At 34.6% G+C, this 13,835-nt stretch overlaps 1 protein-coding gene across 5 annotated transcripts in view; it reads right to left on the reverse strand.

Moving 5' to 3' along the window:
• The window catches only part of FAM149B1 (family with sequence similarity 149 member B1), a 59,559-nt gene that overhangs the window by 25,326 nt on the left and 20,398 nt on the right, over positions 1-13,835 (reverse strand). For all 5 annotated transcript variants that reach the window (XM_045841843.1, XM_045841844.1, XM_045841845.1 and 2 more), the window contains 2 exons: positions 4,403-4,545; positions 3,521-3,637 (listed from right to left, as the gene is read on the reverse strand). In XM_045841843.1, coding sequence (XP_045697799.1) covers positions 3,521-3,637; positions 4,403-4,545 — 260 coding nt within the window. The remainder of the gene's footprint in view (positions 1-3,520; positions 3,638-4,402; positions 4,546-13,835) is intronic.

Below are 13,835 nucleotides of genomic sequence, written 5' to 3' on the forward strand. Positions count from 1 at the left end.
AATAAATACTAGCCATACACTTACCTGCTTAGGTGTATTATGAAGTATTGAATACTGCTTGGTATCTTTTCAGTTGCAACAACTGTGGCTATAAAATAATTTATTTATTTATTTTTTGGATTTTATGTACTTATTTTTAGAGAGGGAAGGGAGGGAGATAGAGAGAGAGAGAGAAACATCAATGTGCGGTTGCTGGGGGTCATGGCCTGCAACCCAGGCATGTACCCTGACTGGGAATCGAACCTGCGACACTTTGGTTCGCAGCCCGCGCTCAATCCACTGAGCTACGCCAGCCAGGGCTATAAATTTTTTTTTAATCTAAGAATATTTACATTCATAATTGCATCTTTAAAGATACCTCAGGAGGTTATATGCTTATTTCCATAATTCCATCATTGTTCAAAATGCATGCTCCTTAGGGGCAGGGATCTTCTCTTACTTGTAATGTTTAAATTTCTCTTCAAGCCCGAGTATTCAATGGATATGTGATGACTTATTTATTTCAGCTGGCTTACATTGGCGAAAGTCAGTCAGATCTGAGCAATACAATTTTTTTAATGCAACAAAGAAAAGGTTTCTTAGTTGAGGAAGTATCACTATGTCCAGAGTCACAGGTGAGCAAATGATTAAAGACCTGGTTCTCTGGTGGCTTTCAGGGGATGGATTACATAGAGGAACACTCACTACTCATGGTGACTAAGGCATTTGGGGTCTTGGTCAAGATCATGGTCTCTACAGATTGGTAGAGGGTAGGAAGGAGGTAGTTAATCATTTGAGCAATACAAGTTTTAAAAATGGCTATTAGTTTAACTAAATATCAAATATAACCAAGTCATGTTATGTGTTATTCTTTATCCTTTTTTTATACCTTGGGTATTTTTTTAATGAAAAAAAAAAGAATAAATCTATGTTACTTTTTACCAAGGTTAGTGGTAAAATCTTATTGGAAGACATTTCAGAAATATATGTTTGAAGTCTTAAAATAAATATACCCATTAATTCAGTGATTCGGTTTGTAGGGATATCTTTCAAGGATATGCCTTACCAGGTTAAGCTATAAAAATTATCATCACAGAATTGATGATAGAAAGACAGAGACATCAATTGCTGAGGATTAAAGTTAGTCCAACAGTTTCAAAATACAGGTTTAGGTATTGATTGTTTAAATAATGGTATATTAATTCAATGGAACACTATACAGTCATTAAATTAATGCTGTAGGAGAAAACAGAAAGAGCCCAGAATAAAATGGTAAGGATTGTATAAAAAGATTACATAATATATACAGTAATTTCAAAAATTATATATATATATATGTGGCAGAAAATGCTAGATACCCCAACATCCATTCTCTCCTAGTAGATCATGTCAGTTTATTTCAGGAGAGCGACACCCACCTCAAAGGCTACATTTCCCACTACCTTGCAGCCAGATGTGGCCAATAAGATATGAGCAGAATTGTTACGTGGGATTTTGGAAAGGCTGTTTAAGGGGAACTTGTTTGGCTGTCAGGGTTGCCCTTTTGCCCTTTGCCTTTCCCTCTTTCTGCTACCCGGAATGTGAATGTAATATCTGGAACTCTGTGAGAAGTCTTGGGCCATAAAGAAAACGTCAGGGAAAACTTCCTTGGCTAGCATGGTGTAAAGGAAGAAAAAATTAGGATGGGCCTGGAACATCCTACTGTAACTAGAAAGCAAGGATATAGTGAAGACAACAACAAAGGAACTAGCTTGACATGGCCTAGCTGTAACAACAGAAACATCAATCATAATGGTTAATTAAAACATAAATATTTTGAAATGCTATGAGTTCATATGGTACTTGAGAGGAAATATCACACATGGACAAAGTAGTAGTTATGAAAGTAAATAGCATGAATTCTGTTTAATTTGTTACTGCTTTCCTTATGTAGTGGCATGCTAATATAAGCTGGACAATTTGTTTCATCTAAGTATATATCTGTGTACAGATAGGCATTTGTTTCATCTGTACAATAGTAAATAAAAGTAATTATTGAAAACTGTAAGTCAAGTAGTCCAGAAAAGAAAAGTGAAACTGAAAACAAGAAGGCTCAGCCAGCGGTGGGGTCCGCAGGCTGAGAGGGGAGGAAGGAGGTCTGCAGTGCGCTGCAGACGGAGGATCGGGCCCCTTGGGGGAGCGCACTGCTTAGACTTGGCTCTGTTCCCTTCGAGATGAAATCTCTGGATGAAGCTATTATTTATAGCTGTAAAATCAGAATGAGGTACATACATAAAGTTTATACTAACAGATCAGAAAAATGTATTTTAATGACAGCACATGAGTTAGGCAGTTTTTGTCAGTAAGAATTAATGAATACTTCATCTCTGTGGGACACATTAGTTGTAAAAATTTGAAAATTATATAAAGGGAAACTTTAAAAAGCAAGCTCAGCCTTGTGACCAGAAACTTAAGTTTATATCACTTTGAGAAAGGCAGACAATTCCTATATCTGATCAAAAGTCAGTTAGTTGATAACCCAGATCCCATAACCCTAACTGGCCTAAGACAGTATGTTTCGGTTGGTGGACTGATGAAATTACTACAGCAAAACAGCTAGCAAAAGTAAGTATTATGACAATTCTTAGATGGTATCAAATAGTGAATGAAACTACAGTCTTAGGGAAAAGTATAGGAATACTAAGAAATGAATTAAAACTATGATACTTTATGATATTTAAATGAATTAAACTATGGTAGGTTTAAGGGTAAGCATAGGTTTTGAAATAATCCTATTTGGGTATATTTTGCTGCTGTTTAAACAGTATGAGTTGCTCCAAAGAATTAGCCATTTTAACTAATACACTAATTACCCGTTAAGCTAAAAAACTAACAGCAGTTTAACTTCTATGAAGAGATTAAGTTGTAAATAATATTACATGGCACTTTTTATTTTATTTATTTATTTATTTATTTTTATACAGAGATGAAGGGAGGGAGAAAGAGATGGAGAGAAACATCAGTGTGTGGTTGCCTCTCATGCACCCCGCGCCAGGGAACCTGTCCCACAACCCAGGCATGTGCTCTGCCTGGGAATCGAACCAGCAACCCTTTGGTTTGCAGGCTGGTGCTCAATCCACTGAGCCACACCAGCCAGGGCTAGTATTACATGTTTAAGCAAAAATCACTTTTTCAAAAAAATTTTAAGGTCTATTTCTCAGACTCCTAAATTTCTTTAAACCAGACTATCTACCCATTTAGTCCAAGAGAGAACTTCCTGTATCTGTAGATAGATGAATATAGGTATAGATTACACACACACACACACACACACACACACACACACACACACCCCAAAAATATCCTTAAACCCTAGGGAATGTCTCACTTTTGGGAAAAAATTATATAACAATTCTTATATGCACAAAGACTATGGTCAGTCTTACAGAATTTGCTGTCCTTTATTAAATAAAAAAGTAGGAAGAAGTATTTTAATTCCTCAATATAACTAGTAGAACTTGGGCATTCAGATACATAAATACTTAGATATTAGAATACTTACATAGTAGAATCTCTTTCCTGAGACAGTGTTGCCTCATGTGAAACTGAAATAGCAGAAGGGGATCTGGGATACAGTCCATAACCTTCACTTGGAGTGATTATCTGCTTACCCAAAATCCTTCAAAGTGAACATAAAAAACAATTAACCACCCTTACCTGTCATAAACACAAAATGTGGGTATTTTTAGAACAAATTTGATAGCTCTACATAGAAGTCCAGTATATATTTAGTCTGATAACTGATTAAGAATGATTCTTAGAAAATGTGAATACAGAACCTTATTACAGATGTATGTCTCTTCCATAGGATAGACATGGAAAAAATTAAAGCTATTATAGCCCCTCCCCCCCAAAAAATCCAAAGAAACTGAGCAAACACTTGTAATTTTCCCTCCATCCTCTAAAATAATCTTCTTTAAACCTGTCAAAATGAGTGAAAGCCAAGCCAAAATAGTGAAAACCATGAATTGTATTCCTAAGAACAGGAAGCTTTATAAATTTTAAGTATATGTATTAAGTGCACTAATATGGTTTCTAAGGAAATATTTCTAACAGCTTATGTGTACTTTCAACTATATGTAAAAATTTCCCTGTCGATAAGAGTGTCAACAAGCACATTTTCTGACTGTGTTGTTCAAAAGAAGGGCTTTTGCACAGCCATGATACACAGATCCCAGCTAAGCACAGAAACTGTCTCACTGGTTCAGGGTGACATATTCATGGTTATGAAAACTCCGAGAAACTGCCAGCAACTGGAGTTTTCTTTCCATTGCAGCTTCACACTGCATGACCTTATTCACTCTCAAAGCCATGCCCAGAAAGATTCCAAATTCGAGTTTCTTTGGAAATCTGCTTTTCACATCTTTGTACTGGCCATGAATACCTGAGGTGAGGAAAACTGCATGTCCACTGTTGGCACTCCTCCTGTAGACTCTTGGTGTGTGCACTCAGCTTCTGCTCATACAGGAGCTCATCAATGGCTGTGAACATTGCCTGGACTTTCTCAGTGGCATTTTGATCAAGTTCCTAGAAGAAAATATTACCCCAAAGTATTTAGATGAACTTCAGTCTCTTAAAAATATTAAAGGTTGAAAGAAATCAGATTTTGTTTTGTTTTCAATATTCAGTCCATTTGAAATACTGTTGAATTTCCACAGAAGTTAGTGTTTTCAGATCTTAGAATATTCAGCTGTCCTCCCTATTTTTACTTAAAGAAAGCTTATGGAAAATTCTACTTTTTTAAAGTAACTTTTTTAAAGTAACATCGTAAAAATGCTGCATTATAATCATTTTGAAAAATCCAGAAAAGTATAATGAAGAAAATTACCAATAATTCTACCACTCAAGATAATGATTGCTAATGATTTCAGTATAGGTGTTTGATGATATTCCAGCAATTATTTAGAGCTTAAGGTAGACAGTCCAATGTGCATATTACTTTGTAGTCTGCATTTTTCACTTGGCAATTTAGGTGATGTCCTTGCCCTGTGTGACCTATCCTTCAGCAGCAGCCAAAGGGGTGGCTGTAACATGTGAATGTGGTCACATCATCATGCTCTCTGACTCTCTGCTTACTCTCTACTCCATCTGGATTCATGCACGTTATTATATGACAGTGTAAGAAAAGTTGTTCCTTCTTTTAAAAGTATAAGATGAAAGAATATGTATTTTCACTCTAAGAATGAAAGTCTGCTCCTATGTAATAAAAAAAAGGACTTCCTAGGTTAACTATGAATACAACACAAATATGTTTTTTAAAATTATTGTTTGAAAGCTCCTGAGGCATGAGATGAGATTTCCCTAGTCTCAGTGAACTTTGTTATTCTTTACTATTAAATCTACTGAAATATTTGCCTGTTATAACTTTTCCCATTCCTGCATTTTCAACATTCGGGAGTCTTTCCATTTTCACCATGTTTCTTTAAAGAGCATGAAACTGGATTTTTAAAATCTAATATCAGAGTCTTTATCCACTTGTAATTATTATAATGTGCAATATTTGGGCTTATTTCTCCCATTTATTTTTGTCTTCCATTTAACTTCCTTTTTTGTGTGTTTTTTTCCTCTGTTTCTTCTGTTACACTGAGTTTTCCTTATTCCCCCTATCAATTTGGAGGTTATTCATTATGTTTATATTCTTTTAGTAGTTACACTTAAAATTTTAGCATTCATACTCCCCTATTTTTCTAGCAAAGGCTAAAGTTTTTCAGTATTTCAGTCCTGCACTGAAACAAATCAAGAACCTTGATCATTTTTGTAATATACACATATATCAAATAATTATGTTGTATACCTAAAATTATACAATGTTACATGTCAATTATATCTCCATTTTAAAAAGAAAAATAAGAAGAACAAAGATATGAGACACATTGTGAGGAAAGAATCCACAGAACTGGATGACTAATTCAATAAGAGGTGGTTGTGAAAATGAATGCAGCCTTCTGTTTTGGGTGACAGAAAGGAAGATGCTAGTAACAACAGTGAACAGTTACCTAACAAAATATTCTTAACTGAGAAGATCTCAAAGATCCTTATACTAATTAACCATTCCCTATCATATCTTTTCTCATTCATTCACCTTTTTACTTTGACCTAATTTTAGACTTAGTATCATAACAATTGTGAAAACAGGAGAGGTGAACACTCAGGACTTCTCAGGAACACTCTCACCAGTGTTATTCACATCTTCAGACCCTATGGATCATGAAATCAATTCAAAATGTTCTGAAGTGATATAAAAAAGGAAATAGAATAAAGCAGAACAGAATGTAAGGTATCATAGTGATCACTCATAAAGGTTATTACTTTGTGGAACTCTGTCTTCTGTTTTATGTACACACACTGGTCACAATATCAACTAGTGTGACAATTTTAAAAGTTTGGAAGCCACTGATCTAGACCTTGTCCATCTTTCAAGTCTAACCCTTCCCACCTCCAGTTTATAAGATTAGAGTATCAACAGGAACAGAAAGGGGCATATGGGCATGAGACATTTTTCATCACTTTGACCATGAACAACAATCTGTGTAAAACAAAAAAAAATAATGACTCGATATGCTTTAACTTTTTTCTAAGCATCTTCATATTACTTTTATTGTGAATTGTATTAGTGTAGTTTTTAAAACATTAGATGTTATTGTTATTTAATAACTACTTAGATTTACCAAGTTCTTGGCACAGAGTTGCTGATTATATCTATATTCTCTTGGTCCTTTTGCTTTCTGTAGGGTCAATAGTTATTTCTAATTTGCTCTCATTTCTTTTCTGTGAGATTATTTATTTATTTACTTATTTATTTTTAGAGAGAGGGGAAGGGAGGGAGAAAGAGATGGAGTGAATTATCAATGTGCAGTTGCCTTCCACATACCCCCACTGGGGACCTGGCCCACAATCCAGACTTGTGCCCTGACTGGGAATTGAACCAGTGACCCTTTGGTTCACAGGCAGGCACTCAATCCACTGAGCCACACCAGCCAGGGATGCTTTCATTTCTAATTTTGTTCATTTGTGTCTTTTATTTCTAGGTCAAACTAACTAAAGATTTGTAAATTTTTTTGACTTTATTTCAAAGAGTCAACTTTTGACTTTATTGTTTCTGTTTCATTAATTTCTACTCTAATCTGTATTATTTTCTTCCTCTGCTTGCTTTAGATTTAGTTTGCTCTTCTTTTTGAGTTTCTAAAGGTGGAAACTTTTGCTGTTGATTTGAGACTTTTTTCTGTAGGCATTTTTCCTTTTTTAAATTGAGGTATAATTGAAATACATATATTAGTTTTAAGTGAACAACATAATGATTCAATATTTGTATATATTGCAAAATAATCATAAGTCTAGGTAACATCCATTACCACACAGTTACAATTTCTTTTCCTTGTCATGAGAACTTTTAAGATCTACTCTCTTAGTAACTATTATCAACTATAATCCAGCATGCAAAATATTTTCTGTTTTCCTTATAGATTCCTTCTTCAGACCATCAATAATTTAAAAGAGTATCATTTAGTTTCCAAATACAGGTATACTTCATTTTATTGTGCTTTGCTTTGTTGCGTTTCACAGCTACTGTTTTGTTTTTGTTTTTTTACAAATTGAAGGTTGTGGCAACCGTTTGTTGAGCAAGTGTATCAGTGCCATTTTTCCTACAGGCTCAGATAATAGGGGTTTATTTTTAGCAATAAAGTATTTTAAAACAAAGGTATATAAATATTTAGGCATAATACTATTGCACACTTAATAGACCAATGTATAGCATAAGCATAACTCTAATACATACTGGAAAACCCCAAAATTCATGAGACTCACTTTATTGTGGTGTTTTGAAACTGAATTTGCAGTATCTCCAAGGTATGCCTATATTGAAGATATCCAAATTTCTATCTGTTGTTAATTTCTAACTTAATTCTACTATGCTTGGCGAATATGCCTTGTATAATTTCAGTCCTTTTAGATTTACCAAATTTGATTTATGTGTGTTTGAAGAGTATATATTCTTGTCGTCGTCTGGTGAAATGTCAGGTCAAGTTGGTTGATAGTGTCGTTCAAGTCCTCAGTGTCCTTGCTGATTTTCAGTCTAGTCATTTTGAAGGCAGGGTATTGAATTCTCCAGCTATAATTGTGGCATTTTCTGTTAATGCTTTCAATTCTGTCAAGTTTTACTTCATGTACTTTAAGGCTTGGTTATTAGATGTATATACATTTATAATTGCTTTATTTTCCTGATGAATAGGTGTTTTTATCATTATGAAATGACTTTTTGTTTCTAGTAGTATTTTGTGCTAAAGTATATTTTGTTTGAGGTCAAATTCAAGGAGTTTTATGGCTGCCTTGGCTTTCTAAAAAAATTATTTTATTTTTTAATAATTTATCAGTGTGACATTGGTTAATAAAATTATATAGGTTTCAGGTGTACGATTCTATAAAATATCATCTATATTGCATTGTGTGTTCACCATACCAAGTTAAGTCTCCTTCCATCACCATTTATCCCCCCTCTTTTACCTTCCCCAATCCACCTTTCCCTCTAGAAATCACCACAGTGTTGTGTCTATGAGGGTTTTTTTTTCTTAATTCATTCACCTTTTTCACCCAGACCTACATCCCCATGCCTTCTGCAGCTGTCAGTCAATTCTCTATCTATGAGTCTGTTCCTATTTTGTTTGTTAGTTTATTTTGTACATTAGATTCCACATGTGAGTGAAATCATAAGGTACTTATCTTTCTCTAACTGGCTTATTTCTCTTATCATAATACTTCCCAGGTCCATCCATGCTGTTGCAAAGGGTAAGATTTCCTTCTTTTATATATATATATATATAGTTGAGTAGTATTCCATTGTGTAAATGTACCACAGCTTTTTTTATCCATTCATCTACTGATGGACCCTTGGGTTGCTTCCAAATCTGGCCTATTGTAAATAACACTGCAATGAAGATAGGGATGCATATATTCTTCTGAATTAGTGTTTCTGGTTTCTTCTCATATATTCCCAGAAGTGGAAACACTGGATTATAAGGCAGTTCCATTTTTAATTATTTGAGGAAATTCCATACTGCTTTCCACAGTGGCTGCACCAATCTGCATTCCTAAGAACAGTACAAGAAGTTTCCTTTTTCTCCACATCCTTGCCAACATTTGTTTGTTGACTTATTGATGACAGCCATTCTGACAGGTGTGAGGTGATATCTCATTGTGGTTTAGAATTGCATTTCTCTGGTGATTAGTAAAGCTGAGCATCTTTCCATATGTCTATTTGCCATCTATATGTCCTCATTGGAGAAGTGTCTATTCAGATCTTTTGATCATTTTTTAAAAACTGGAGTGTAGGTTTTTTTGGTGTTGAGTTTTGTAAGTTCTTTACAAATTTTGATATTAGCCCCTTATCAGATGTATCATTAGTGAATATGTTCTACTATCCAGGGGGTTGTCTTTTATTTTGTTGATGATTTTCTTTACTGTGTAAGAACTTTTTAGTTTGAAGTAGTCCTATTTGTTTAGCTTTTCTTTCCCTTGCCTGAAGTGATATATCAGAAAAAATATCACTACAAGAAATGTCTGAGATTTTACTGCCTATATTTTCTTCTAGTATTTTTTATGGTTTTGAGTCTTACATTTAAGTATTTAATCTATTTTTAGTTTATTCTTGTATAAAAGGTGGTCTAACTTTATTTTTTGCACATATTATTCAATTTTCATACCATTTATTGAATAGACTATCTTTACCCCATTGTATATTCTTGCCTCCTTTGTCAATTATTAATGGGCCATAAAGATGTTTTTCTCTGCACTCTTTGTTCTGTTCATTGATCTATATGTGTGTTTTTATGCCAGTTCCATGTGTTTTGATTATGATGGCCTTGTAATATAGTTTGATATCAGGTAGCATCAGTCCTCCAACTTTATTCTTCTTTCTTAAGATTGCTGTCACTATTGGAGGTCTCCTTTGATTCCACATAACTTTTTGCAATATTTTTTTCTAGTTCTGTGAAACACACCATTGGCATCTTGATAGGGATTGCAATCTATAAATTGCTTGGTAGTATGGACATTTTGATGATACTAATTCTTTCTTTTTAAATTTTTTAGAAAAATTATTTATTCATTTATTTTTAGAGAGGGGGAAGGGTGGGAGAGAGGGAGAGAAACATCAATGTGTGGTTGCCTCTCATGTGGCCCCTTCTGGGGACCTGGCCCGCAACCCAGGCATGTACTCTGACTGGGAATCCAACCAGCAACCCTTTAGTTCACAGCCCATGCTCAATCACTGATCTACACCAGCCAGGGCCTTGATACTAATTCTTTCTATCCTAGACCACAGTATGTGCTTCCACTTATTTGTATCTTTTTCAGTTTCTTTCTTCAGTCTTACAATTTTCCAAGTACAGGTCTTTTACATCCTTGGTTAGGTTTATTCCTAGGTCTATTGTTTTTTGATTCAGTTGTAAATGAGATTGTTTTATTAGTTTCCCTTGCTAATAGTTCAATATTGGTGAGTAAAAATGCAACTGATTTCTGGATATTGATTTTGTATTCTGCTACTTTGCTGAATTCATTAATCGGTTCTAGTAGGTTTTTGATAGAATCTTTAGGGTTCTCTACATGCAGTATCACATCATCTCCAAATGATGACTCTTTTACTTTTTCCTTTCTAATTTGGATGCCTTTTATTTCTTCTTCTTGTCTGATTGCTGTGGTTAGGACTCTAGTTCTATGTTGAATAAAAGGGTGAAAGCAAACATACCTATCTTGTTGCTGATATTAAGGGAAACACTTCTAGTTTTTGCCCATTGAGTATGATGTTAGCTGTGGGTTTGTCATATATGGCCTTTATTACATTGAGGTATGTTCCCTCTATTCCTGCTTTGTTGAGAGTTTTTATAATAAATGAATGCTTGATTTTATCAAATGCTTTTTCTGCATTTATTGATATGATCATGTGGTTTTTAACCTTCATTTTGTTTATGTGGTGTATCATATTTATTGACTTACAGATATTATACCAACCTACCATCCCTGGACTATTGCCTATTTGATCATGGTGTATGATCTTTTTAATGTATTCCTGGATCTGGTTTGCTAATATTTCATTGAAGATTTTAGCATCTATGTTCATCAGGGATAGTGGCCTATAATTTTCTTTCTTTGTAGTATCTCTATGTGGTTTTGGAATTGGGATAATGCTAGCTTTGTAAAATGAGTTTGGGAAGTCTTTCCTCCTCTTGAATTTTTCAGAATAGTTTGAGGATAGATTTTAGTTCTATGAATGTTTGGTAAAACTCACCTGTGAAGTCATCTGGTCCAGGACTTTTGATTTTGAGGAGGTTTTTTTATTACTCTTTCTGTTTTGGTAGTTATAATCAGTCTGTCCAGATTCTCTGATTTTTCCCTACTTTACAAAATTGTGTGTTTCTAGGAACTTATCCATTTTGTCCAGATTCTTCAATGTTTTGCATATAATTGTTCATGTTTTTCTTACAACCTCTTGTATTTCTGTCAGTCAGTTGTTACTTCTCTTTTATTTCTGATTTTATTTATTTGGTTTTCTATATTTTTTCTTGATGAGTCTCATTAAAGGTTTGTTAATATTGTTTATCTTTACAAAAAAAAAACAGCTCTTGTGTTCATTGATTTTTTTGTATTATTTCTTTTGACTCTATTTCTTTTATTTCTCCTCTGAACGTTACTTCCTTCTTCTACTCACTTTGGGTTTTGTTTGTTGTTTTTTCCTAGTTCCTTTATGTGCAAAGTTAGATTATTTAAGGTTTTCCTTGTTTCTTGAGGGAGGCCTGTAATGCTATGAATTCCCCTCTTAGGAGTGCTCTCACTGTGTCCCATAGACTTTGGGTTGTTTGGTTTTCAATTTCATTTCGCTCAAGATATCTGTTCATTTCTTCCTTGGTTGCATCATTACCAATTCATTGTTTAGTAACATGTTATTTAGTCTCCAAGTCTTTGTGTGTTTTTCAGTTTTCTTTCTTGTGATTGATTTCTAGTTTTATACCATTATGGTCAGAGAAGATGCTTGATATGATTTCAACTTTCTTAAATTTGAGACTTGATTTGTGTCCTAACATGTGGTCTACCCTAGAAAATTATCCATATGTACTTGAACAGCATGTATATTCTGTTGCTTTGGGATGAAATGCTTTAAAGATATCAATTAAATCCATCTGATCTAGTATGTCATTTATGGCTGCTGTTTCCTTGTTGATTTTCTGTTTGGAAGATCTATCTATTGATGTCAATGGGGTGCTAAAATCCCCTACTATGACTGTATTACTGTCAGTCTCTCCCTTTATATCCACCAAGATTTGCTTTACTTATTTAGGTGCTCCTATGTTGGGTGCATATGGTTAGAAGGGTTATATTCTCTTGTTGAATTATTCTCTTTATCATTATATAGTGTCCTTCTTTGTCTCTTATGATAGCCTTTGTTTTAAAGTCTAGTTTGTCAGATACAAGTATTATTACCCCAGCTTTTTAAAAAATTTTCCATTCATGAAATATCTTTTTCCATCCCTTTGCTTTTAGACTGTGTGTATCTTTTGTCCCACAGTCGGTCTCCTGTGGACAGCGTATATATGGGTCTTGTTTTCTTATCTACTCAGCTACCCTATGTCTTTTGATTGGAGCGCTTAAGTCAATTACATTAAGGTTATCATTGACTGGTACTTATTTATTGTCATTTTATTCTTTTAACTATGGTCCTCTGTCTCTTCTTTCTTCTCCTTTGCCTCCTTCCTTGTCCTTTATTATTTCTTATAATACTGGTTTTGTGGTAGCAAATCCTTTAGCCTTTTCTTGTCTGGAGAGCTCCTTATTCTTCCTTCAGTTTTAAATTATAGCCTTGGCTATAGGTCCTTGCTTTCATCATTTTGATTACTTCAAGCCAATCCCTTCTGGCCTGAAATGTTTCTGTTGAGAAATCAGTTGACAGCCTTATGGGAGCTCCTTTGTAGGTAACTGTCTTCCTCTTGCTGTCTTTAAGATTCTCTCTTTTTCTGTAACTTTTGCTATTTTAATTATGATGTGTCTTGGTGTGGGCCTCTTTGGATTCATCTTGTTTGGGACTCTGCACTTCCTGGATTTGTATGTCATTTTTCTTTGCCAGTTTTGGGAAGTTTTTGGTCATTTCTTCAAATAGGTTCTTGAGCTCTTCTCTCCCTCCCTCCCTCTCTCTCTCTCTCTCTCTCTCTCTCTCTCTCTCTCTCTCTCCTCCGCTCCTTAAGGTACCCTATTATGTGGATGTTAATATACTTCATGTTGTTCTAAAAGTCCCTTAAACTATCCTAATTTATAAAGTTTTTTTCTCTTTGCTGTTCTTTTCTACCTTGTCTCTAAGTTGCCGATTTGATCCTTTGCTTCAGGAAATCTGTTTATTCCTTCCAGTGTATTTTTCACTTCGGATATTGTATTTTTCATTTCTGTCTGGTTCTTTTTCATGGTTTTTATGTCCTTTTTTATGCTGTTGAACATCCTTATAACATTTCTTTGAACTCTATGTCTTGTAAAGTGCTTGCTTCCATTTAGCTCTTCTTCTGGAGATTTCTCCTGCCCTTTCATTTGGGGCATGTTTCTTTGACTCTCTATTCTGGCTGCCTCTTTGAGTTCATTTCTATGTATTAGGTAGATCTGCTATAGCCTCCAGTCTTAGTAGGATGGCCTTCTGTATTAGGTGTTCTGTGGGGTCCAGTGGTGCAGTTTCCTTGATTACCTGAGCTGGGTGCTCCAGGAATGTCCCTTGTGTGGGTTATGTGGGCCCCCCTATTGTAATTGAGTCATGATTGTTGTTGGCCTGGTCATGTGTGGGACTGACC

The sequence above is a fragment of the Phyllostomus hastatus genome, unplaced genomic scaffold (genome assembly GCF_019186645.2).
Source record: "Phyllostomus hastatus isolate PE091 unplaced genomic scaffold, TTU_PhHast_1.1 phas_contig_38, whole genome shotgun sequence".
In the NCBI taxonomy this organism is placed as follows: Eukaryota; Metazoa; Chordata; class Mammalia; order Chiroptera; family Phyllostomidae; genus Phyllostomus; species Phyllostomus hastatus.